This window comes from Mercenaria mercenaria, chromosome 15 (assembly GCF_021730395.1).
Source record: "Mercenaria mercenaria strain notata chromosome 15, MADL_Memer_1, whole genome shotgun sequence".
In the NCBI taxonomy this organism is placed as follows: domain Eukaryota; kingdom Metazoa; phylum Mollusca; class Bivalvia; order Venerida; family Veneridae; genus Mercenaria; species Mercenaria mercenaria.
Genome location: NC_069375.1, coordinates 39284552 through 39309410, shown reverse-complemented (window position 1 = coordinate 39309410; position 24859 = coordinate 39284552). Strand labels below are relative to the sequence as shown.

Sequence of the window (24859 nt, the reverse complement as noted above, 5' to 3'; positions counted from 1 at the left end):
TGGTAGAGGACTACTAGATGATGCAACATACCAGATATCAAAGCCCTAAGACTTGTTGTTTTGGACAAGAAGATGTTTAAAGTATTTCCTTTCTGCTGCTATAGCAACCAGAGTTCTAAATGGAAATTCAATTCTGTGAACATTTTTTAAAGATAACCATCCAAGAAACATCCCTGTGAGATTTCATCAAAAGTGGCCTGGTGGTTTTGGAGAAGATGTTGTTTAAAGGAAAATGCTGACGGACGACGACGGACGACGGACAATCGCTGACCACAATAGCTCATCCTTGAGCACTTCGTGCCGTATCTAAAAAGAGAATTCATTATTTTTGTCATATTTAACCATTTTCTAAAAACACAGCTTTTGTGTGTATTTTGTGACATTTTACAAAGAGGTGAGGTAGTGAAATGAATGAAATTATGTTTTAGTCATTTAATAATTTTTGAAATTTGATCATATATTTTTAAAAGTACTTTGGTCTAAAGGTATATGTATTCATGGTAATTGTTATGTTAAATGCCAGTTTTAACACATTACCTGTTGACCTCTATAATTTACATATAAATGTTATATATTTTTGGAGACAGCACCAAGAAGAAGCGGGGATGTCAAAACTTTAATATGGTCATTTCTACAAGTATTAATATCCCGGCCCTCATTAACTTTGTTCAGGGGCAAAAACCACCAGACTATATGGCTGTATATAGTTTGATTTTTTTAGAACTATTTTTAATGCATTATATTTTAAAAAAGAATTCAAAGGGAAAAAGTGAACTGTGAAAGTTCTATAACAAAACATAAAATCATGTTTTTATTTTAAGTTTCCATTATTGAAATATACTAATGATACATGTATAAAAGGCTTGTTTGAATAGGGGATACCAGGAAACAATATTGATATATAGAGTATAGCTGTTATGGTTTGTTCAAGGTGCATGTATGGAAGGTAGTAGGAAATAATATGCAATAAAATAAGCTAAAATATACTCTTGTGTAACGGTGCGTGAAATGGACTACGTGTGTACTAAGATAAAAATTGCATGAAATAGAAAATTAAAGAAAAAAAATCTGGGTTGAATTTGGCGTTTTTATTGTTTTATTTTCTGGGATGGGCGGGTATGTAGGTCGGGGTGTAATGGTGACTGAGAAGGGATATAATGGGTGTGTTTGGAGGATACTGAGAAACACAATGGAGTAACACAGGATAATAAGAGAAAGATATTTAAAATAGCTCTTTACCGTTGAGACACTATCCAAATTAAGAAGATAACTTCCCCCAACCGAGGCGAATCTAGTGTAAGCGGAAGTAGTTAGACAAAATAGTGAAACTGAGGACTGTGCGATATAACACTGCACTCAGGATAAGTGAAAACGGAACATCCATTTATGGCAAATATTTCAGTATTGCAACTTGTCTACAAATATCTTGTTATACACTTATCAGTATTCATAAATCCGATCTAACATTGTGGTGTGTTATGATACTGGAAGAATGACCTTTTTCCAATGTACACATGGAGCTAGTGTTGTAATTTATGTAAGTTCAGAATCTGTGGCATGTATTTGCAAAAAAAAAGGAAATCAACAGAAAAGTCGATAATTAATTCGCGAAGCACCATTTCTTCGAAATCCAAACTTTTCAAACAATTTGCTCTTTTTCTTAAAATCGTTATCGAACTTTATTCATATCTAATCGAGGCATTTTTTTCAACTATTTTTTGTTGAAGCGTTGTTATGCAACAATGCCAATTAACTTTACACTTCTTAAAATGTGACAAGCACCAATTATTGAATCGAAACATGTTCAAATTTGCGAAAGAAAATCACATTTTCGCTGTTAGTCAGGCGTGTTTCGCATATAGGTAAATTCATAGAAATTTTATTAATGTGATTTAAAAGTTGCGTCAAATAATCGGAATCGCAGTCTGCAGAATGTTTCCTAAACGGAGTCAAAAAAACATACTTTAGAAAGGAAAAAGATGGGACTTCAAAAGGTCTCCGACATAACCGACAACTGGAGACAAGCGAGTTCGAGATATCAAAGTATATTTATTTGCAACGGTATTAAATTATTACATCATAATATTTAAATGTAATAACGTTATTAGGCTTGCATCGGCACATATGCACTCGTTCTTTATCGGCATAATATTGCGCCTCTAAACTCATCCATTATTTTCGCTTCAGAGCTCGTGCATATCTCTTGATACAAAACTAAGAAACTAAATTTTAATAATCTTTGGAATAAAATGTTATTTCTTACCCAACATTAAATCATTGATGCCTTCAATTGGAGACATACACACAAACAATGTAGCCTCTTCATAGGTACAATCTTCAGATTCCCAGGTATCCTCTTCATTGTACAGAAAGTTTGTTTGAGTGCAATGTTTGCCTGTTTTGGGATGTCCTTGTCTCCTGAAGCGAATCGTTTGACATTGGCTGTATACTTGTAAACACGCAGATGATTAGAAGTCATGCATAATTTTTAAATGGTATTAATGCTGAAGACGATTCTTGAATGAAGTTTCTTTACAAATTTAAAGAAGTTTTTGCGGTTGTGATATATAAAATGAGTCAATGTAAATATTTTAACACTTTCATTGATTTTTTCTAATTTCCACATATCGTCAAGGATTCATACAACTAGAATAGTTATTCCGAAGTATTGTTCCTCCATAAAACGACGCGCTAATATAGATAGGTCATACTTCTTGAAATGATTGCTACATATATATACCTCGCTATTTTTGCACTTTAAATCTTTAAGAATACCATCTAACATACCAAGCAGAGAATGTAACCGGCGAAGTATTCTCCCAGATGTATTTCTTTTCTCCCTTTTTATCGTTGTAATATCTCAGGCCTGAATCAAAATATATCAGTATCAAGGGACAAGAGTGAACTTGAGCAGTTTTGAAAATATCATTATCTCGAAGTTAACGCCAACGAAGAATATTATAAAAACCTAAACTAATTATGCAACACAAGATTTGATTTGTTCAGATTAACATCAGTATCTATTTAGGAATACATGTATACTATTCGTGTACATTAGCAATCTATACAACAAAAACTTTCAAATTATTTATAATTTTGCCATACAAGTATGTCAAGCCGCTCAATTTTAAGCCGCTCAATAAAATTAGATAAAAGTAGATAAACCTTCGAATTGAATGTTATATTACAACTACATTTGTATACCCAGCACGTTAATGTATGTGTTAAGGACTCAACGATTGAGGTTTCACATGTATACTTTGAACGTGTACAACCGAATTGTGTGCATATTGTTGATTATAATATTAATTATATCATAAACTGACATACGGGCCTCTAAGTATCTATACTAGAAAGACTGGTTATTGCATCATTTTTCTGTGAATATTTGAGATATTGAGATAAATATCAAATTTCATGTTTAGAATCCCATGCATGATTTTCTACATTTGATAACTAAGATGTCCATGTAAATTTCATCAAATTCGGTTCATTAATAAGGAAGTTATTAGTTTTGGAACAACTTTCAATACAAATTTGATACCTCATACAAATGAAACACCCTAGAATCCTCTTTCGAAATAAATAATTTACAATAGTTAGAAAGTTTGATTAAATTAGCCTAAAAACTCACGACAAGATAATTGCTTGCCGAAAAGTAAACCTTTTTACAAAATTATTTAGAAAAAACAACAAGGGGACCAAGATGGCCTTAGGTCGCTCACCTGAGAAACAAACCATAACAGTGTAAACATGTTTGACCTAGTGAATTCATAGAAACAAATATTTTGGCCAATTTTCATTAAGATTGAACTAAAAATGTGGTCTCTTGATTTTAAACAAGTATTTTCATAGATATAACCTTGTGACCTAGTCTTTTACCCTAGATGGCCCATATTCAAACTTGATCCAGATTTTATCAAGGCAATCATTCCGACTAATCTTTATAAGATCAACTGAAAAATACAGCTTATTTCGCATACACAATTTTTTTTTGCAAGGTTTCTCTTTGATTTGACCTAGTGACCCAGTTTTTGACACCAGATGACCCATATTCTAATTCGATCTGAATTCCATCAAGGCAATCATTCTGACTAAATTTCATGAAAATCAATTGAAAATACAGCCTCTATCGCATACACAAGTTTTTTCTTTGATTTGACCTAGTGAGCTATTTTTGACCCCGGATGACCCATATTCAAACTCGACCTAGATTCCACCAAGGCAACATTCTGACAAAATTTTATGAAAACATTTGAAAAATACAATCTCTATCGCATACACAAGATTTTTCTATAATTTGACAGAGTGACCTAGTTCTTGATCTCATATGTCTCATATACAAACGCAACCTAGATTTCATCAAGGCAATCATTCCGACCAAATTTCATGAAGATCAATTGAAAAATACAGCCTCTATTGCATACACAATGTTTTTCTTTTATTTGACCTAGTTTTTGACTTCTGATATACCATTTTCAACCTTGCCTAGATTTTGTCAAGGCAATTATTCTGACAAAATTTTATGATGCTCAGTTGAAAAATACAGCCTTTATCGCATACAAAATTGTTTTCTTTGATTTGACCTAGTGACCTAGTTTTTGACCCCAGATGACCCATTTTCAAACTTGGCCTAGATTTCTTCAAGGTAATTATTCTGACTCTAATTCATGAGATTCAACTGAAAATACAGCCTCTATCGCATACACAAGGTTTTTCTTTGATCTGACCTAGTTTTCTACCCCAGACGACCCATTTTCGAACTCGGCCTAGATTTTATCAGGGTAATCATTCTGACCAATTTCATGAAGATCAGTTGAATAGAAAACAGCCTTTATCACATACACAAGCTAAATGTTGACAGACGACAGGCGACAGAAAGTCGACGGACGTCAGGTGAGCTGAAAATTTGCAAAACGATTCACAACTCAAAAATAATACAAAATCTAACAAATAAACTTCTTGCTTTATTCTGTCAGTCGGCAATGTGGTGTGCGATATGCATATCTAGACTTGTCGATTTTTGTTTTTTTTTTTTTTTTTGTTTTTTTTTTGTCCTGCCAAAATATTGACTTCTGCACGTGAATCACGACAGAGCCGTGAAATTGACTCTTCACCAGCGAAAATAAAGTTTACAATTTAAGGCCCGTTACAGTGGTTTAGGGAATAAAATACAAATTGCTGAAGTTCCTAAATTAATAACTTCCTTATTACTGAACCGAATTTAATGAAATTTGCATGGAGATCTAAGTTACTAAATGCAAAATATCTGCATGTAATTCTAAACGTGAAATCTGACATTTACTTCAATAACAAAAATTACAGAAAGATGACGCAATAACCTGTCTTTCTTTTAAAGATAATTTGAGGCCCGTATGTCAGTGTGTGACAAATTAACTAATGTTAAAATATATGAACGCTATAATTCGTGTAAGGTAACATGAAAATTACATTTGTATTTCCGAATAGTCAATGACAATGTCAGATAAAGCCGTACCAAATAAGATCTATGTAAAGTGTTTTCATCATTTTTTCAAAACCTACCTATCAAGCAGAAAAAACCCAAAGTGTTGGTAAAACACCAGATTTAAGTTTCGTACCTACGGGATCTTACACACAAAAAATAATTTGTTTGATAAAATGACATAAAATACAAACTACTAATTAACAACACATCAAACATTGATGAAGTAAATGGCTAGAATCATAATAAAACCTTTTTCAGCTTTTTCAATAAAGCGTTTTTCTGACATTTACTAAATTATTTACCCACTTTAAAATCATACCCGAGTTTTAACAACATATGTATCTTAAGCAAAGAAATTTAGTACCCTTTTTAAGTAAATTTACATCAAATATAAGTAGTACTTTATAAAAGAAACCACACGAACTGAAAAACAACCTTAAATGCCTACATCTTCTAAATGTTTAATTGTTTTAACATGATCAGAAATGAAATGGTGCTTTTTCGTTCAAACAGCAGAAAACCTACTCTCCCGAGGACGCTAAACATAATTATATTCCTTTTGGTTTGGCATTGAAATGTTTTCTTATCGATAATCACACTTTCACCGCAATTATAAACATTTTGGACATATCAAATGTTAGAATTGTCAGTTTATATTGACACATAAAAGTATGTATTGCTGTTTACAAAGAGAAATGTCGTCAGCTGATAAATATTCGACATGGTGTATATAGGTTGAACATTTTATATGTTACACAAGGAGCATGTAAACTTCCGGTTCACTGAAAAATGTGCTGTAGTCGAAAACATTTGATACAAGGTATCATATGCCCCGCAGTTTTAATGATATGCAAATTAATGTTACCTTTCAAATTTGCAAACAGATACTGATTTACTAAAATATATATGTTTGTTAATGAACAGCTTACAGTATTAAAGCGGTAAAGACTTATTTTTTTCAACTGTCATTTTAAACGCAATAACATTTCAAAGTTGCTTATAAAATCAACGAAATTCAAAATACTACCAGCAATATCACAAACGGTGAGGGTAGGTACGTACGTCACTCGCACCTGCTGTACATTGATTTATACCATCAAACTCTGGTAAGTTGATTTTCTTCTATGAAACATCCTAGCTTGTCGTAATCTAGAGCTTACAATGCATTTTCTGACATTCAGTCATTCAGTTCTCCCTTGTTTACGCACGAGTTTGAGATTACCCCTGCATAGTGAAGTTTCAGCATGAATAGTAAGTAAAATCAGCTTCGACTCATGGGTATACTTGATCGTTTCTTTCAAGATTCTTTTAGTTAGATATATTTTACAAAAACGTTTAAATGACCACGTTTACACCAGGAATTTCAATAACAATATAACTCCATACATATGCTTTACATTTTAATATAGACTCATTTTTCATTTTAGACAGTACCGCAGCGTTTAGTTATTAAAATGTTTAATATATAATAAAAGGATAATTACATATTATGTCTTCCTCGAAATTCTCTAACACTTTTGTTGTTGTTTCGTTTATCTAATTAACGTTGACATTTGTGTGCATGACATGCACAAAGAGGTTCATCCTTTACTGGCTCGATATAAACTGCATTGCAGTGATAGGTTTGTTATTTTCTACAGTTAATTTTGGAAATAAATTTGCAGACCTTGTTCAGTTTCTAACAGCATGTATCCAATAGAGAATAAGAAGTGATTTTTAAAGGTATTAACCTCTTAGAGAAGAAGTACAGCGTTTATTTGTACTAAAGCTCTCATAAAGAGTTATTGTAAAAGCATCAAAATAACATAATATGAAAAACATTGCAACGCATGGTTAGATGACGAGATAGCATGTGCAAGTTACGCTGCAATAGAATAATTTTATTCATTTCATTTTATGGCAAGATTTTATTTTAGTTGGTTGTTGACATTATCTACAAATTAATCACCGAAATCAGGCAACATTTAAAGAAATAAAAACATAATTAGATCACACTTCCACATACAGTATTCATACACTAGTTTTATCATAAAAGCTTGGTGCTTTTAGGCAGTTAAAATATGTGAGAGAATAAATAAATCTTGCCTTATGTATAATCAATTTCTACGGGACAAAAGTTACACCATCACAAATTGCAAAAAGAGCAGCCAATGCAATGGCAGTACAAGTATACTTCATTTCATGTATATGAAAAGAATGTCCTGATGACAATTTCATTAAATGTCACAGAAAATAGCACAAGGACTCGCAACATTGTGTTCGATTAGAATAGTAACTGTATGATAATCTAAATAGACCGAATACGGTGAAACGAACCCACGTGGTATCAAAACAGTGTGTAGCCTTTTAACATGAAGAAGTTGATAAAATTTATTCATTTTTGGTGGCTCGAGCCTTGAAGGTAGGGACCACTTTAACCACACGGGCCCAGATGCCCCTAACGAGATAGGTTCGTACCAGATAGGAAACAGTTATATACATATAAGATATTTACATCTCAGAAGATTTTAATCTCATCTTGACTTTTTTTCGGATCCGGATGCTACAATTTACATTATTTTTCTTCCGTGATAAGACATGCAACAATATTTACACGCCCTGAATGCAACTGATGTACAAAAAAAACCTTGCAATCAATCATTGAATTACAAAGATCGATGTGCTAAGGTAGATAAACGTCACATACCGTGTCGAATCGACTATCAGTCACGTGGTCTTGATCACGGAGGCTTTGCAAAGACAAACATCTCTTTGGGTGCTATTGCATTGATGCATGTCCTCTTGTTTATCATTCAGGGACCTTACCAATAAGTTAGCGTCTTTTCAACCAGGTATTTAAAACAAAAAACCCTGGTCATTAAATTTCCAAATACGATTTTGTGGGCGAATGACTTCGATCTTATTATATTCGCATAATAATATTAGCAGATAGAGGTTTGGATTGCGTAAGGGTCTGGGTAACATTCATGGTTTCCCTTATTAGGGAGCAGTGTTCATTCAATTACTCAACTTAATATATACTGTATGAAATAAAACTTAACACATATCAAAGTCATATCAATACCAAGACTCGAATTTCATATGAGATAAGTGGGATCAAAGTCAATGTTACTAAAAAGGACGAAAATACTATACGATCGATAACATTATTATTAAATAAGATATATCGGTAAAACCGATCGATGCTCCCCGAAATTTGCATATTCAAAGAACAAAAGTGGAACTACTGACTAGCCACATAGTTTACTGATGTTGAATGATCAAAGGGCAATACCTCATTGAAAACTCATTCAAACGAATAACGAAGAAAATATGTGCACCTCCTCCCTCTTGAGAGTGAAGCATCTTATGAATTGCTGAATTCCAGGCATTGGATGCTGCAAATACTCCTGATTATGATAGCGCTATAGTTTACTAAGCTTACCATGAAAATTCACTAAATTTCAAACGGTGGTTGCTGAGAAATACTACGGACAAGAATTGCACTAAAGTATACTACTGTTGAATAATCAAACGGCAATAACTCGGTGAAAACTCATCCGACTGAACCACGAGGACAATATGCGCTTCTCCTCTTGATAGAAAAGCTTCCTATGAAGTATGGCTAAATTCCAATCAGTGGTTACTGAGAAATACCCCGAAAAAGAATTGTTCTAAAATATAGTACTGTTGAATACTCAAAGTGCAATAACTCGGTTAAAAATTATCCGACCGGATCTAGAAGATAATATACATATCGCCTTGTAAAAATGAAGCTTCCTATAAAGTGTTACCTAATTCCAACCGGTGGTTGCTGAGAAATTCTCCGGACACGAATTTTGCTATAGTATACTACCGTTGAATAATTAGTGGGCATTAACATGAAGACAACGTGCGCATCTCCTCTAGATTTCAAAGCTTTCTATGAAGATAGGCTATATTTTAACCAGTGGTTGCTGAAAATACTCCGGACAAGAAATGCGGGACGGACGGACGGACGAAGCGGCGACTATATACTTCCACTTCGGGGAGCATACAAAACAGTGTCATGTCAATAATTTAAATTAAGATAAAGTGAATGAAATGAAACTTTGCCTATAGGAAGTTTATATCAATACGAGGAATAAGATTGCATTGAAGACACATGGGGTCACTGGCACTGCTACTGAAAATAGGCAAAGCACTTGCCGCTTCATAACTTAAGTAATGATAAGTGAATCATTAAACTACGGCTTTAAAAATGTTTATATAGATATATATTGTAGTTACTTTTCTTTAAAGGTTGATTACATAATATTGGATATTAAAAAAATTACAGACTTAATAATTTACAAGAAACCAAAGCAAAAAGGACGCAAAATATTATCATAATTAATCAAATTTGATCATGCATTTATGGCATTTGTGTATAACAGACGCATGTCTCCCAGCACACTGAATGACATCAGGCATCCCAGACTCTACTTAAACGCTCGCAATTCTCGGGTTAGTGCAAAAAGGACATGTAGATACAAACAATGTACATGTTTCAGTAGTTTTCAGAATGTAAATGTGCCAATGCATTTCAAACCCACTGGAAGTTTTCGACAGTTATAACAATTGTAATTAAAAAAATGATAATAACTAATTAATAAAGTACTACAGATATTAGTATTGATAGAAACACCATCATTAAAAGCAGTGATATAACAGAACGTTTCCAAACGTAACTACACACTGTACCGATTATTAGGCACAGAGAATAACTCACTAGAGGTCTACACACTCTGGACGTGTTACTTCCCTTATTTTGATCTAAAGTATTTGGTGCCATACATGTGTCATGATATAGTTCTTCCTTACTCCATCTATTTGTTTATATAAAAGACTTATTAGAATGGAAATAATACATAGTAGAATCATTAATACAGCGCAACAAACGATTTTATTATACGCCGCGAGTTTAATTCACTCGAATCACGCTCCCGTGAAATAATTCCGCAGACGTATAACCTGTTTCAATCTATTGATACATACATGGTCCTGCTATTTATTTTTTCTTAAAAATCCACCACAGGACAAAGGTAATTTTTGTATTTCCATGATTGTAATTATTTATAATTTGCATGAAAATCTCGAGAAATGTATATTATCTACTTACTGTTATCTACTTATGTTTGTTTGTTGTGGGTTTAACGCCGTTTTTTCAACAGTATTTCAGTCATGTGCAGTTAACCTAACCAGTGCTCCTGGATTCTGTACCAGTACAAACCTGTTCTCCGCAAGTAACTGCCAACTTCCCCAAATGAATCAGAGGTTGAGGACTAATGATTTGAGACACAATGTCGTCTATCAAATAGTCACGGAGAACATACGCCCCGCCCGAGGATCGAACTCACGACCCCGCGATCCGTAGACCGACGCTCTACCTACTGAGCTAAGCGGGCGGGCTTATCTACTTATGAATTGACAATGGACATATATTAGGCCAAGACAATGTATTTAATGTCTTTACAATTTATGAATTGAATTATTGAATTAATGTTACAATAGCAGTATGTACAGTACTTGACATATTAGTTAAGTTTTAGCCACACTTTCTACAGTGTATATATTTTAAAACTATATTGAAAAGAGATTGACTGAATACATTTTCATGTGAAGTTATGAAATCATATAAATTCAGTAAAGGCCTACATTTTCAGCTTGTCACCTACTAGTATAGCTGTACTGTGCCTGTATTATCAGAATGACATTTGGTTTTGATGGGTCTTTAAAAGAAGCATGGATACTCTAAAGTCCAATCTGACTAAAGCACATCTCCTATTACGCTACGCATAGGATCTGAGAACGACCTATTCATAGCCTCGTTCTGACGACCCTTTCGCTAGCCAGTCAGAGCTTAACTTACAACATTTTGCAAATCTACCTGTAGCCTTGACTTTTGATATTTACAATTCTTATGTCGCAATGTGTGAGATAGCCGGTTAGCTCAGTCGGTAGGCCACTTGCTTTGTAAGCGAGGGGTCCCGGGTTCGAGCCCTGGATTGACTGCAGATTTTTCTTACTTTTTGGCATTCGAACAAGTCGTCTGATTGGTCATGATAAAAATAGCAATACTGGAAATCCAAAAAGATACAGAAGACGTATGTGAATAGGTCGTTCTCAGATCTTCGTTTAGAAGATCAAGTACTTAAGTCAGATTGCTCTAAAGTCAATATTGTCGAGTCGAAAGTTGCCGGTTAGAAATTTTGTAACGTGTAATTTGTAACTCACCAATATATGCCGTAGGATTCTTATCAAACTTTTTTTCTATGTACATGCGATCCCGTAGTACATAGTTGATGTACTGCATTTCGTATTTTGACTGTACAGAAACAAGCCTAAGACCCCGCCGCTTGCAGTAGTTGTTTGCCAAATCCCAACTGCGTGCATTCCACAGAGAAAATACACTGTAACATCTCATAAAGGTTTTTGAACACACTGTAAAGAGAGTAAGGTGTGAACAAATGAAATGAAATACGAAATATAGCTATATCTTTACTACAGTGTAAACCTGTGTAAGCAGATTGGCTGTGGCAGAAGAAAATGTTCTGTATGAATAAAACGCAGTTTAGTATGCTACTTGATATCACGATATTTTTTTACAAATAATTTTACTATCTGAATTTTATTGACATAATACAGCAACAAGCAAAGAATTGTTTTCGTGTTTACAGTTAGGCCAAGTATTGTTACTGTCTAAAATGTTTATTCAACTGTAATTTTAAAACTTAATGCCCCAAGAAAGTCCAAAATAATTTCATATTCCTCAAAAGATACTGCACAAACAGCATATACTTTACAGTACCTACTGCAAACTATTTTCCAACATGACTTTAATTATAAACTGCATTCATATAGTTGCTTGCACATCGTTCCAACAGGAGGCAGGACGTTCTCTTACAAGTTTCCGTTTCTCATATTTTCGTTATGTTTTATTTAAACATGTTAGGGGATAATTTGCGTTAAGTATTTTGAGAAAACGACGGTGGTCACCTCTTAGAGTGTCCGACAAATTTATAATCTGGCCTGTAGCCCAATGGCCTACCAGAGTTTTTTGTAGTTGCCCAGGAATTTAAACCCCGAAAGTATAAACTTGCTCTATCCGAACCCGACTTACTGAGATGTGAGAATCAAAGGGGTCTGTAACAATGTTTGGTTAATTAATTTAAATATACAAATATACAATTCATCGAATTGTCATGACAGCATGTTAGAATGTTCATTATGTAATTAAGTAATACATACAATGACACATACTTTATCAAATAACAATAATATATTGATATATTTACATATCTAAACTGTTATTTCAGATCGAAGCTTAAAAGCATAATATATAAACATGGCTAAATTACGTAACATATCTTCATTTTTACATGACATTAGCATATTAAACTTATGTAAACTTGCATGTTCCCAGTATTCTTCAGGCATGTATTTTAAACGTAGATTTTCGTAGATTGGCACTCAATTATGTTATCGCAGTGTACAAAAAAACGATTATCTCTTGATATTCCAATATGTCTTCCTTTCTCAAGTTGATGAGAGGAAGACCTAAATGCTGCAATACTACGCCTGAATTTCACAATATCAATATACAATCTAGGTATATTTCAAAATCAAAACTGCTTTTAAAGTTTCTGTATAACAATAACTTCCTATTTTCAAACATTCATTACTCCAACTTTGCTTATATTGATCTTTTAATCTAATAACACCAGCTGTAATATTATCTATCTATCTATCTATCTATCGCAATCACCCATGACAGCTGCATTGCATGAATCTTTTATATGCACCCGTTCAATACAATTCCTAACTTCCAAGCCCCATGTATCTGACCTGTATAACAAAATTGGACATACCTTCGAGTCAGAAATCTTGAAACATGTTTTATGTGACATTGGTAGTAAATTATACATATTTTTTTCAAAAGCATTACTAATACATTTTGGGCTTTTGTAGCATTTGTTCAGACATTTGAATCAATGATAATTTACAAGTAAAATATAGACCAACATGCGTAAAAGTATTTGTAGTTTCAATAGGTTTATCGTTATAAAACCACTTTTCCCTTCTAGAGAGCTGACCACCATTTTCATTCCAGATAATACCGATGTAAAGAATTTAGCTGAGACTGCAATCCACCAATGGTGTCAGAGAAATTAATCTTACATCATCAGCAAACATCAAAAGAAATATTTCAACTTCGCCTTGTGCTATTTGTACTCCATGTGTTACATGCATTCTTATAAAGGAATCTTATTCATTTATAAATAAACAGCTAAGTTTACAGCCCTTTCTCAACCTAGAATGACATTCAAAAGTATCTGTATTAATAGTTTGTGTTATTACATCTTACACGCCCTTGATTTCCCGGTGGATTTATAGAATCAAAGGTCTTCTTGAAATCTACAAAAGCGACACACACGTGTTTTTCCTTTTCATACATAGATTGTCAATGGTAGATACCCAGAACGAAACCCTGTCTGAGCCTCAGTAATTTTAGAAAGTGCCTCAGGTTAAAAAGTTACACGTGTAGTTAATATGCTTATATACAATTTACTAAAAATATCTATAAGTACAATACCCCTGTAATTATCAGTGTTATTAAGTTTCGAGTGTAGTTAATATGCTTATATACAATTTACTACGAATATCTATAAGTACAATACCCCTGTAATTATCAGTGTTATTAACTTGGCTTTTTATGTAGTGGAACTATCATTGATGTAGTCCAGTTAGAACGAAATTCACCTGACTTATAAAGTATATTGAAAAGTTTCCTAATAAAGGGTAATAAAATATGTATACCATAAATAAAATGTTCTGCTATTAAATTACCGACCGAAGATTTATTAGGGTTAATACACTTTACAGCTTCAAGGATCTCCTCATCGGATATTTCACTATAAAATAAGGTGTCTTCAATATCATCTAATACATGGTCATCTTCAAATTCAGCATTAAAATGTATATCAACAATACTACTGAAGACGTTCCTTAAATGATCATACCATTGTTCAGATGTTATATCAGGAGTACACTCCTTATTGCTAGTATGTTTCTTAAGGTTTCTCCAAAATAATTTTGAGTCTCGGGCAGGAGGCATTTTACCTCTTCTTCTTCAGTTTACATACATATTTATATTCTCTTATGCAGTCAATATAAGGATTAAGATCTTAAATACATTTACTTTTACGAAATTTACAAAGTATCGTTTTATGAAAACATATTCTCAGAAATATTCATTTGCAAGCACATAATAAATGGTAAATGATCACTTTTATACCTAGAAGTTATTTAATTGTGAGATATCTTATCAAAATATTTCTAGTACAAATAAAATAATCAATAACACTGCATCCACGCATACTAATATACATAAAATCTCTACTATTACCCCCAAATTTGCCATTAATGAGAAACATAGAATAACTTTTACAAAATTCTATTAATTTCTGGCCAAATTTATTGAAAACGTCATCGATAGTTTTTTCGAGGAATTCCAACATTATCATTGAAAATATCAATATATTCCTGCAGTTCAGGAATAAATTCATTTACGGACTCACTATCTGATAAATGCCCTGTCCTTTCGTTTAAATCGCCACCAATCAGCAATTCATAATTTTCAAAAATGTTTGCATTGTCAACAATAATGCTCTCAAAACACTCCCGTTTCATTGTTATAAAAGGCGAATTCTCAGGAGGTAAATATAAACACGCAAAAACAACATCTACCCCTAAGTTAAAAGATTTTTTAAAGCGAAAAATTATTCCATATTCATAACGTTTATGAATACTGCTAAATAGTGCTGAAAGGGTACTTTTGATATAAACTATAACACCGCCCATAGTTCTGCCACCTTTTTAGACATTTTTGGCAACAAGTATAGTTATTCAAATAATACTGGCTTAAATCTGTATCAATGACCCAACTTTCAGACAGGTAATACCAAATATTTTTAGATAGCTTTTTACTCAATAAAGTCAAATTCTACGAAACCACATATATTCCAGGATAAAATGTTCAAATTATTATAAAAATGTGTAGAGCTTTGAAACACTTGATTTTTTTTTACATCCACTATATCAGTTTTGACAGCCAAAACTTCATTTCTCAGCTGATTGATTTTTTGGTTTGATTCGTTAATTGCATCAAGTATTTGCTGGGTTTCAGCTCAATATCAGAGGATAAAAGTAGTCACCTCTGCATATATACAGAATATAGTGATTCTGACTGGGGACAAACATCTGATGACATCGTTATAAACCTAATATATTTCACAAATCGACTACTGACCCCATCTTGGCACGGGGTTATTATAACGTTTAAAGGCAGTTCATCAATATAATTCCCTCTGAAGTGTATCACCGATAGCAGACCTAAACTCCCCAAAAGCATAATGATTATTACAAAACATGATGCAAAGACACGACAGTGAATATCTGAACAATTAGAGTATGCATTATATTTCTGTTTCTGTTTTGAGAGGTGTTTTCTACCACAATCCGTTTACATCCGCTACAGAATAGACCAGTTCGACATCTGTATGTTTCAATATCAATCCCCATTTTCAATATTGATACTCACATATTAGCTCCTCCGAAAAAGAAAATTTATGTCCCTTTTACGCTTCTGTATTCTTTTAAAGTAAGTCGAAACATACACCACGCATCATTGGGCAACAGGTGAATACAAGATGGATTTACGTGACATATGTTTATTGAATTTTGTTACACAATATTTTGTTCAATATACTTTCTATTGTTACACTTATAATTATAAAGTTCTCCAAAGTTTCGTTTCCAAATTCAAAAATATAGTTACCATCATTTCATCCAAATATTTACAATTATATCTATATATTATTTTAGTCCATTTAGTATATAAAAGCACATACACAAACTTTAGGATAATGCCAAGAGTCGCAAAAACACATTGGTCAAGACAATTCAGATCTAGACCTGGTCATATCATATGTAGTGTTTCTTTATTCTTTCTATAATGTTTTCATTGAAAAAAAGAAAACAAAAAGCATCATCTTAACCGGTTTTTGAAGCACTTCGTCAGCTATAACAGTATCTATCAACCTACTTTGTGGTATGTGGCTCTATTTGCTCTTATATATTCAACTCGTTTAAACCAGATTTTTATCTCACGTAGACATCACAGGGAGTTTAATTATAAATATAAACGTCGAAAACATTGGGTATTACATGTTATTGAAATTGACCCAATCGAGTGATCAGATATAAGTTGAATTAGTGAAGTCTGTAAACTACCAGACGTATTTGTTTAGAATAATTACTTATTTTTTCTAAAACAACTGACCTGTTAAATGATTGATACTATATTTACTGTTTAACAAAATGGAAACATTAAATCATAAATCAAAAGTAAAGTTTTGTCCGTTTGATTTGACTAAATTTTACCTTTGTACCTTCCATTTTTATTCATTCGAAGAAAATATATCGACCCTTGAAACAAATGTTAAGATTAAACATGTAAATAAAATCAATATTATTATGCTTAGATATAATATACTGTAAAATAAATGTTTGACTTGTTTGCTGCTGTAAGACGAAACGAAAATTTTAAAATAAAAAATGTTATGCATTGTCATTTACATAAATGCATATTTTGTGTTGGAAACATACGGTGCCCCTAAAGTGACATGTTACGCACTTTTTTTCCACTTAGGTAATGTGAGACTTTTTTTATTTCGTTTATTACTTTCCGCTGAGAGAGAAGATCATACTCTAGTGACAAAATGCCAGATGATATAAAGTAAACATATGAATAGGGTCAATCTATGGTATAAATACACCAATGTATTCAACAACAGATCACCAAGAGCGTAACTTTTAAGGACACGACCACCAAGAGCGTAACTTTTAACGAAATAGTTATTTCGTTTAAACGAAATGATTTCGTTAAAACGAAATAAAAAAAAGTCTCACATTACCTAAGTGGAAAAAAAGTGCGTAACATGTCACTTTAGGGGCACCGTAGAAACACTCAAGTATTGGTAGTTATAAATAAGCTTATGAATAAGGTAACATATCTACATTTATGTATTACAGATTTGATGAGTGATAGAACAGTGTCCCCTCGGTTACAGAGATCGTAACATCGTAAGCTGTTCCTGCCCTTCCAACGATTTGATTTCTGTTTTGAAAACCACAGAAAAGTCTGTCTGCAGATTTCAAATGCGGTGAGATTTCTACTGCATTATTGCTTTATTTGCAGAAATCAAAGATTCTTGTCACAAATGGGTATTTGTTGGGAAACTATCTTTGAACCATTATATATTTCAATTCTTTATGTCATTGCGCCGTCTTAGAAACGTAGAAACTGTATTACATACATGAACTTTTTATTTGTTACATTTAATGTAATACAGTCAAATAAAATCTGCATCTTAATATAAAAGTAATGTTTTAAACTTCATGTATATATTATAACTTTGATAAGTGGTTCAAAATAATATTTGAACTCGTGGCGAAAAAAATAAACTAAATATGGTGTTATAATCAATCAACATATAAAATATTTATTATCCAGACTGTAAGTTATTTCGTTGTTAGATGTAAAAAAAATGGTGGGAATGAACCTCGCGTATCAATGAGACATTCGGCATAAATGTTTTAGCTGACCATCGTACGTACCGATGAAGACTACGTAATAATTCTTATATAAATGAAGACTAGTTTAGTATCAAAACGTGCTAGTTGCGTTCTGTATGTCTAGTGTCCCTAACATTTGCGTAAACAACAACAATTAATTTTCTGAACGAGTTCATTTCGATGTTTAGGTCAAGCAGTTCTTAAAAAATGTCTTTAAAAGTCCAGACAGAGCCCTGCATTGCAAATTAGGCCCGCAACGAAACGAATGTGTAGCGGAAAAATATAGCAGACGGGCTGTTTCAAAATTCCATCGAAAAGTAATTTTAATACAATTTAAATTTTAATTTGAAATACAAGAATGGGTAAGGGGTAGATAAAAGTGTTGGTGTTACTTAAAACAAAAAGTGGGGAAAAGTAACGATGAATGTTCAACAATGACAGCCACGCTCAGGAAACGTGTCCCTACAAACCATAGCAGCGCAAAAATACGTATACATGCAAGGGGCGATGAGGGAAAAGTAAAGAAACACCATTATGAAACAAGATAGTATACGTAACATAAATACGAAACGAAATAGAACCAAGTTTAAAAAATTGGTACCGCCTTGTGGCGGGCGGTCAGTATAGAGGAAACTGGAGTTTAAACATACGCTTTAGGGCATGCCCACCACACACTAACCCTATTGACAAGTTAGACAAGACAGTGTATATAAAATTACTTTCCGCTGAGAGAAGATCATACTCTAGTGACAAAATGCCAGATGATATAAAGTAAACATATGAATAGGGCCAATCTATGGTATAAATACACCAATGTATTCAACAACAGATCACCAAGAGCGTAACTTTTAAGGACACGACTAAGCAAGTTATAAAACAAAGTCCAGTCTCTCCGTCCGTTTTTTTTTTTTTTTAAATAATTTAGGAATAAAACATAACATAGTCTTAGGATTTATTATTAATCGCACCATCAAGGAAGAAAGCGTAGCGATTAATTGCAGACGTGTCAGTCACGAAACATACACTGTGCTTAAGACCTATGTTATTTTGAAATTCTGAATTAGGTGGGTGCGGGTTTGTCCAATTTATTTGACCTGTCAAAAAATGGACCCGGCTTTCATTATATTCTGTTCGAGCCTATATAAGATTAACATGAAAGCCGGAAACATGTTTTGACAGGTCAATTAAATAGTACAATACATGATATTATTTCAAAGGAATTTCGAAATTACTGTAAAACATATTTTATTCCAATGTGACAATACATTAAAACCATGCCGTGCTGAAAAGTTTTCAGTATGTTCGGGTCACAATTTTCTGGGTAAGTATTCTATATCATCAAGCATAAATGCTAAAAAGTATAACATATATTATAAAGCTGAACTATCCGTGTAACTGACCTGAGAGCTATTTTTCTATTTCCAATTATTACTTTTCTAAAAAACACATTACAGTTAACCAGGTGTCGGTAATATTGTCATTTCTGTGCACATGCCTTTACATATTAAAGAAGTCCGAACTATAGGTATGGTGTGCGAGAAGGGCCTGAGCGCTTACGTAATGCGCATTTAAAGGGAGTGTACTGCTCAAATTAATATATACATTTATCGTAAGTCCGCAAAGTGCACCAAAAGAAATAGCATTATTAATTTTGTAATAATATTATTCATTTACAAGCGTATGCTCGACAAATAATATCGAGAATTCTAATCACTGGCCTTTTAGAAAGCTGCATTTTCAAGTACCTAATATTTTCCACTTTGGTTTAAAAGCATTTTTACAGTACATCTGTGTAGATAATGATTGACAACAGAAGGAATATCACGGTAATAAAAATACGCTTGATCTAGAGAATTCTACAACCTACTCAACTTCAAAGTTTAAGTTTAAAATTACATTAATTAAAAAAAGCCTTTTGCTTGAAAGGGAAAAGAACGTTGTTCTAATGTTAATTTTGTCAGCTTTGCTTTCTTAAATCATTTAAAAAGTAAAGGACTTTTCCAAATTGGAGTAAAAATGAGACAGTTATGAGCATTTAAATGTTTGGTCAAAATGGCAGCCATTTTGTTTCCCTGGCAACAAACAACAAAATGGCGGATTAATTAGAGTTTTAGATACGTATTTTAACAGAATTTACTTATTACTGTAAAATATTTTTTCTATTTTTTCCAGCTTTATGAAAGAAAATATCATGTTTACACATTATACTCAAGAGACATAAGAGAATTAGTCTTTTTAAAGGTTATTTGCTAAATAAATTATTCAGCAGTGTGTAAATGACGTCATTAACACACTAAAATATCTGCCTCCATTATCAGCCATTTTTGCTTTCCTTACCCTTTAATTAAAGGTGAAAACTAAACTAGAACTCTATGATAAAAATCAAACAGATCGTTTCGGAAATGTTAGAGAGTGAGAAAGCAAACCCATCGTATGTATTATTAGCATGGATGATTTTGCACTGGGGTCATGGGACTCGTTCCGAAAAGGCCGGTTCGTCAGCCGCGAGCTAGTTAAATGAATGGTTACAGACATCTATCCGCATGGCGCCTGGCATAGTGGTAGGAGTTGGGATGTAATTGACAAGCACAATAAAGGTGTCTCATAAGCCAAATTGGCTGTCCCTTTCAATAAGGGTGACACTATAATATGCAAGACCTTTACCTTTATACAGACGGGATATGTTTGTTTTACATGTAACATCAAAGCATTAACCCCTCGTGAAAATATGTATGCGACGTTCACTGTTGATGTATAATTGTAATACTATATTTTTACTTTACACTGAAACAAACAAATACCCCATATCCATTTATATAAAATATAACGAATATACAAACAAACAAATAAAAACCGGAATAATGTTTATCTATTCTATTTTGTTGGGTATAGAGTAACATCGAAACGACACAATTAACTTTTTCCGGGTTTTGTTGGTCGGGAAAGACTCCAGGTGCCCATCCATACATTTTTCGGGCTTGGGCGAGTACCTAGATAGAGACACCAACCTTCGATAAGGTTACGTAATGAATTTTACACCTAAAGGGAAGTCTCGATCCCACGTCGGTGGCAAGGAATTCGAAATCAGCGACCACGGCCATTCGGCCACGGAGGCATCTATAGAAGTAAGGTTTGAAATATTAACCATTATGAAATGTTCACGCTGGTTTTTATATCCTGTGAATTGAACACTTATGTCTACGTTTTTCTTTTGCAAGTATTAAACTTATATATTCAATCAAATTTCGATAACATAAATGATAGTCTCAATGATATTTACCGTCAGAAATTACAAATGGTTTGTCGAATACACCATACTTTTAATTACAAAAGTTTACACACCTTGAGGTTCGGAAAGCACTACATTTGAACAAATTTATGAATCGTCATGCTTGAAATGTAAATAAAGGAATAAAAGTAAATGTTTACATGTTCGTGGAAATGATCGAACTGTGTCAATGTTTCCGATACGGAATATATATGAATGTATAAACACGAGCCGTTTCATCTTTTGGGACTTACAGAAACACAGTAAGCGATTGTTTATTTATTGTATCTATGTTCTAGTAACCTTTGACACTGATTTCGAGGACAAGCCGATTATGTCACACATACATGTATGTTGTTGGGCTGGAGAAAAAGATAGGTCCAAAAGTTTAACTAAAACTATATTGCATAACTTCTTCGTTATTTCTGTGGATAAAATTCGGTTGCCTAAACGTAAGAATATCAGAAAATTACTTAAAGTAAAACATATATTTATCATTTGTTTGGTTGGCGCATGTTTACAAATTTAATGTTAATAGGCCGTGATCTCCGTGAAGCCGTGTAAAGTGATAATTTTGATGACACATTGGTTTTATTTTGTAATTGTGAGTGATCGGACAGTGGGATATTATAAAAAGTGATGCTTTATTTAGATTAGAGAGTGAATCGCACTATACATTGAGGAGTTCTAAGGTAAAATACTCCTTATATTTCGGTCACTGAAGAAGATATGGCGGACATATTTTTGTAAACAAGAGGGCCATGAAGGCCCTGTATTGCTCACCTGACCTATTGATTTAAAGATCATCACGATTAACATTATGACCAAGTTTCATTAAAATATGGTCATAAATGTGGCCTCTACAGTGTTAACAAGCTTTTCTTTTGATTTGACCTAGTGACCTACTTTTTAACCTCAGATGACCCAAAAACAAATTCCTCCAAGACCTTATTAAGGGTAACATTCTGACCAAGTTTCATTAAAATTGAACCTAAATTGTGACATCTAGAGTGTTAACAGTCAAATTGTTGACGACGGACGGACGTCTGACGGACGACGGACCGACGGACACAGGGCGATCACAAAAGCTCACCTTTGAGCACTTCGTGCTCAAGTGAGCTAAAAATCGGTGAACGTATGATTTGTGTAACACAGCTTAACGACGTTTTCTTAGAAAACTAGCGCTCAGCTCATTTACACTGACATATCCTTGATTGATGAATATATACGCTGTATACATATGAGAAACTTACGGTACCAAATACCTACCCCGAAAACTTCTATACATTTTCTTCCAGTACACTGTTGGGACATTCTTTCGAGTATCATTGATACTTTATAATTTTCTCGGAGATACATTGTTTCATCATTATTAGTTTCTCTTTGATCCCCGCGCATTTCTCGTGTTGTTACGACAATCTCAGTTTCACATAGGAATTTTTCATTGTCAAAATAACATAGTCCTTAACAATTTTTTCATTGTATCCTGTCTGATGAACTGTTTTACATATTTTACAAATATTTATTTACAATAAACATTATGTTTAATGTTCCGAACTACATCCCTGTAGTATGCTGGGTGTGTAAGACTTTTTGAAGGTCTGTGTTATTTTTCTTTAAAATTTCGGACTATTTTTTAGTATAATGTAGTGATTTTTTTCTGCAGTTGATGATATCGGAAACTGTGTTGTTATAACTTTTTGGTAATATGACGGTTTATATCAGTAACATCTTTAATTTTGAGAAAGCTTTTGCAAATAAGTTGTGAAATATTGGCATCGTATGATGACGCTTGAGGGACATCCAAATACAGGTTGGGCAAGTTGAAATTATCTCTTCATCGAAGTGTTTGAAGTCTTTGTCACGTATAGAGTCAATGACGCGTAGTGTAATGTCTAGCATATGTTTAAGAGATATACCCATACCACGCCTCTTTGCGTAACGGGATATATGTTTAATCAAATGGTCTTTCGGAACAAGTTTGCCAATAAACGTTTTGCAAATACTACACTAACAAGCGATGTTTAAATGACAGCCACTACATCAAAGTCATCCGAAACAACATAATCAAATGTTTGTGATAAATTTTAGATTGAGGCTATATACATGGAGGTTCGTTTCATCCCTTACTTTTCTAACGCATTCACAATTAATTTTGATAACTGATATCATGTCATCAGTACAAGTGCGGGTGTCATTTATTACTTTTAGGTTGCAAGATTTGCAGTTGATACTGAACTGTAATATCGACTCCTTCATTTACATCCTATATCAATTTACCTTTTGACGGCCTCACAGAACTTCTATACTCCATTCAGTAATGTGATATTTGGCAGTGGAATCACATGACACGTTTTTAAATAGTTATCAGTTCATCGCTATTTAAAAGCCGTATTTGGCCGAGTGATAAAAAATGATGATTCGAATTAATTTTCCCTCTTTACTATGGCTTTGAAACATTGTTTGGGTGTAGATTTTTTTTCTTGCTACCTTGGTGACCGTCCATACCTGAAATAATGTCCGGAGAATACCTGGGGTCTTCCTCTATCATCAGAAGCGGGAAAGTTGCCATCCGATATGAAATTGTATTGATGCAACTTCAAACAAAAAGCAATCAGTATTATACTGTTTTTGACATGCACATTCTTTGGTGATTGACTGAACGGCCATTGTTGTTTGGAAAACAAGGACAAACGTCCGACAGGAAATGCCGCGATCAAAGAACGCAGCCGCCCATCTTACTGACAAGAAAATTGTCACGGAAATCGCGAAAAAATGTTATTATTTCGTTGAGTTATGTGCATTTGCTCCGTATCTCTAATTTTTGCTCCTTTTTGTATTTGAAGTTAACGTTAACATGCTTTTCGTGTAATATGGATTTCACAAGCTTTGGTCCTTTTAGGTCAATTTCTGGGTTTTGGGTGATACATGTACCGGGTATTGTTGTTTCACGTTTGGCTTGATTAATGCAGACTCTCCTTAACAACCATGCTTCTGCACCAACTACTGTTATAATTTGCTACTTTGCAGACATTTTCTCGTTTTCTTAGAATTATTCATGAATGTCATGACAGTCATGTTCCACGGTTAACTCCGTTTCGATTTCAAAGTAAGCGACCTTAACGACTCCTCTAGACACCACTTATCGCATTGATTTTACGTGCAGAAACTATCTTCCGGTTAAGTTAAATTATTATATTAAGTAAAATATCATTATGCATTGTTTAATGCTAAATATTGTCAGTTCATTATGTGATATTATTATTTCAAGTTTAAGTCTTATGGCGTCTTTCTAGCTTTTTCATGTGAGAAGACCCCACGCTTTTCCACATGAAAGAAGTCTTCACCCCAAGGAGGAAATTGATTCTAAGACATGTTTTGTTAAATATTTATACCAAAGTCTTGTAATCTCTTGATGAAAGACAATGTTAACATTGGACCTAGTTTTGTACACCTCGCGTGCGACAAGCCCTGTTTTGATAAAATAT

At 33.4% G+C, this 24859-nt stretch overlaps 1 protein-coding gene across 1 annotated transcript in view; it reads right to left on the bottom strand.

Moving 5' to 3' along the window:
* The window catches only part of LOC123556058 (uncharacterized), a 174613-nt gene that overhangs the window by 29080 nt on the left and 120674 nt on the right, over positions 1 to 24859 (bottom strand). The window contains exons 7-9 of the mRNA XM_053524194.1: positions 11702 to 11908; positions 2788 to 2866; positions 2264 to 2418 (exon numbers count right to left, since the gene is read on the bottom strand). Coding sequence (XP_053380169.1) covers positions 2264 to 2418; positions 2788 to 2866; positions 11702 to 11908 — 441 coding nt within the window. The remainder of the gene's footprint in view (positions 1 to 2263; positions 2419 to 2787; positions 2867 to 11701; positions 11909 to 24859) is intronic.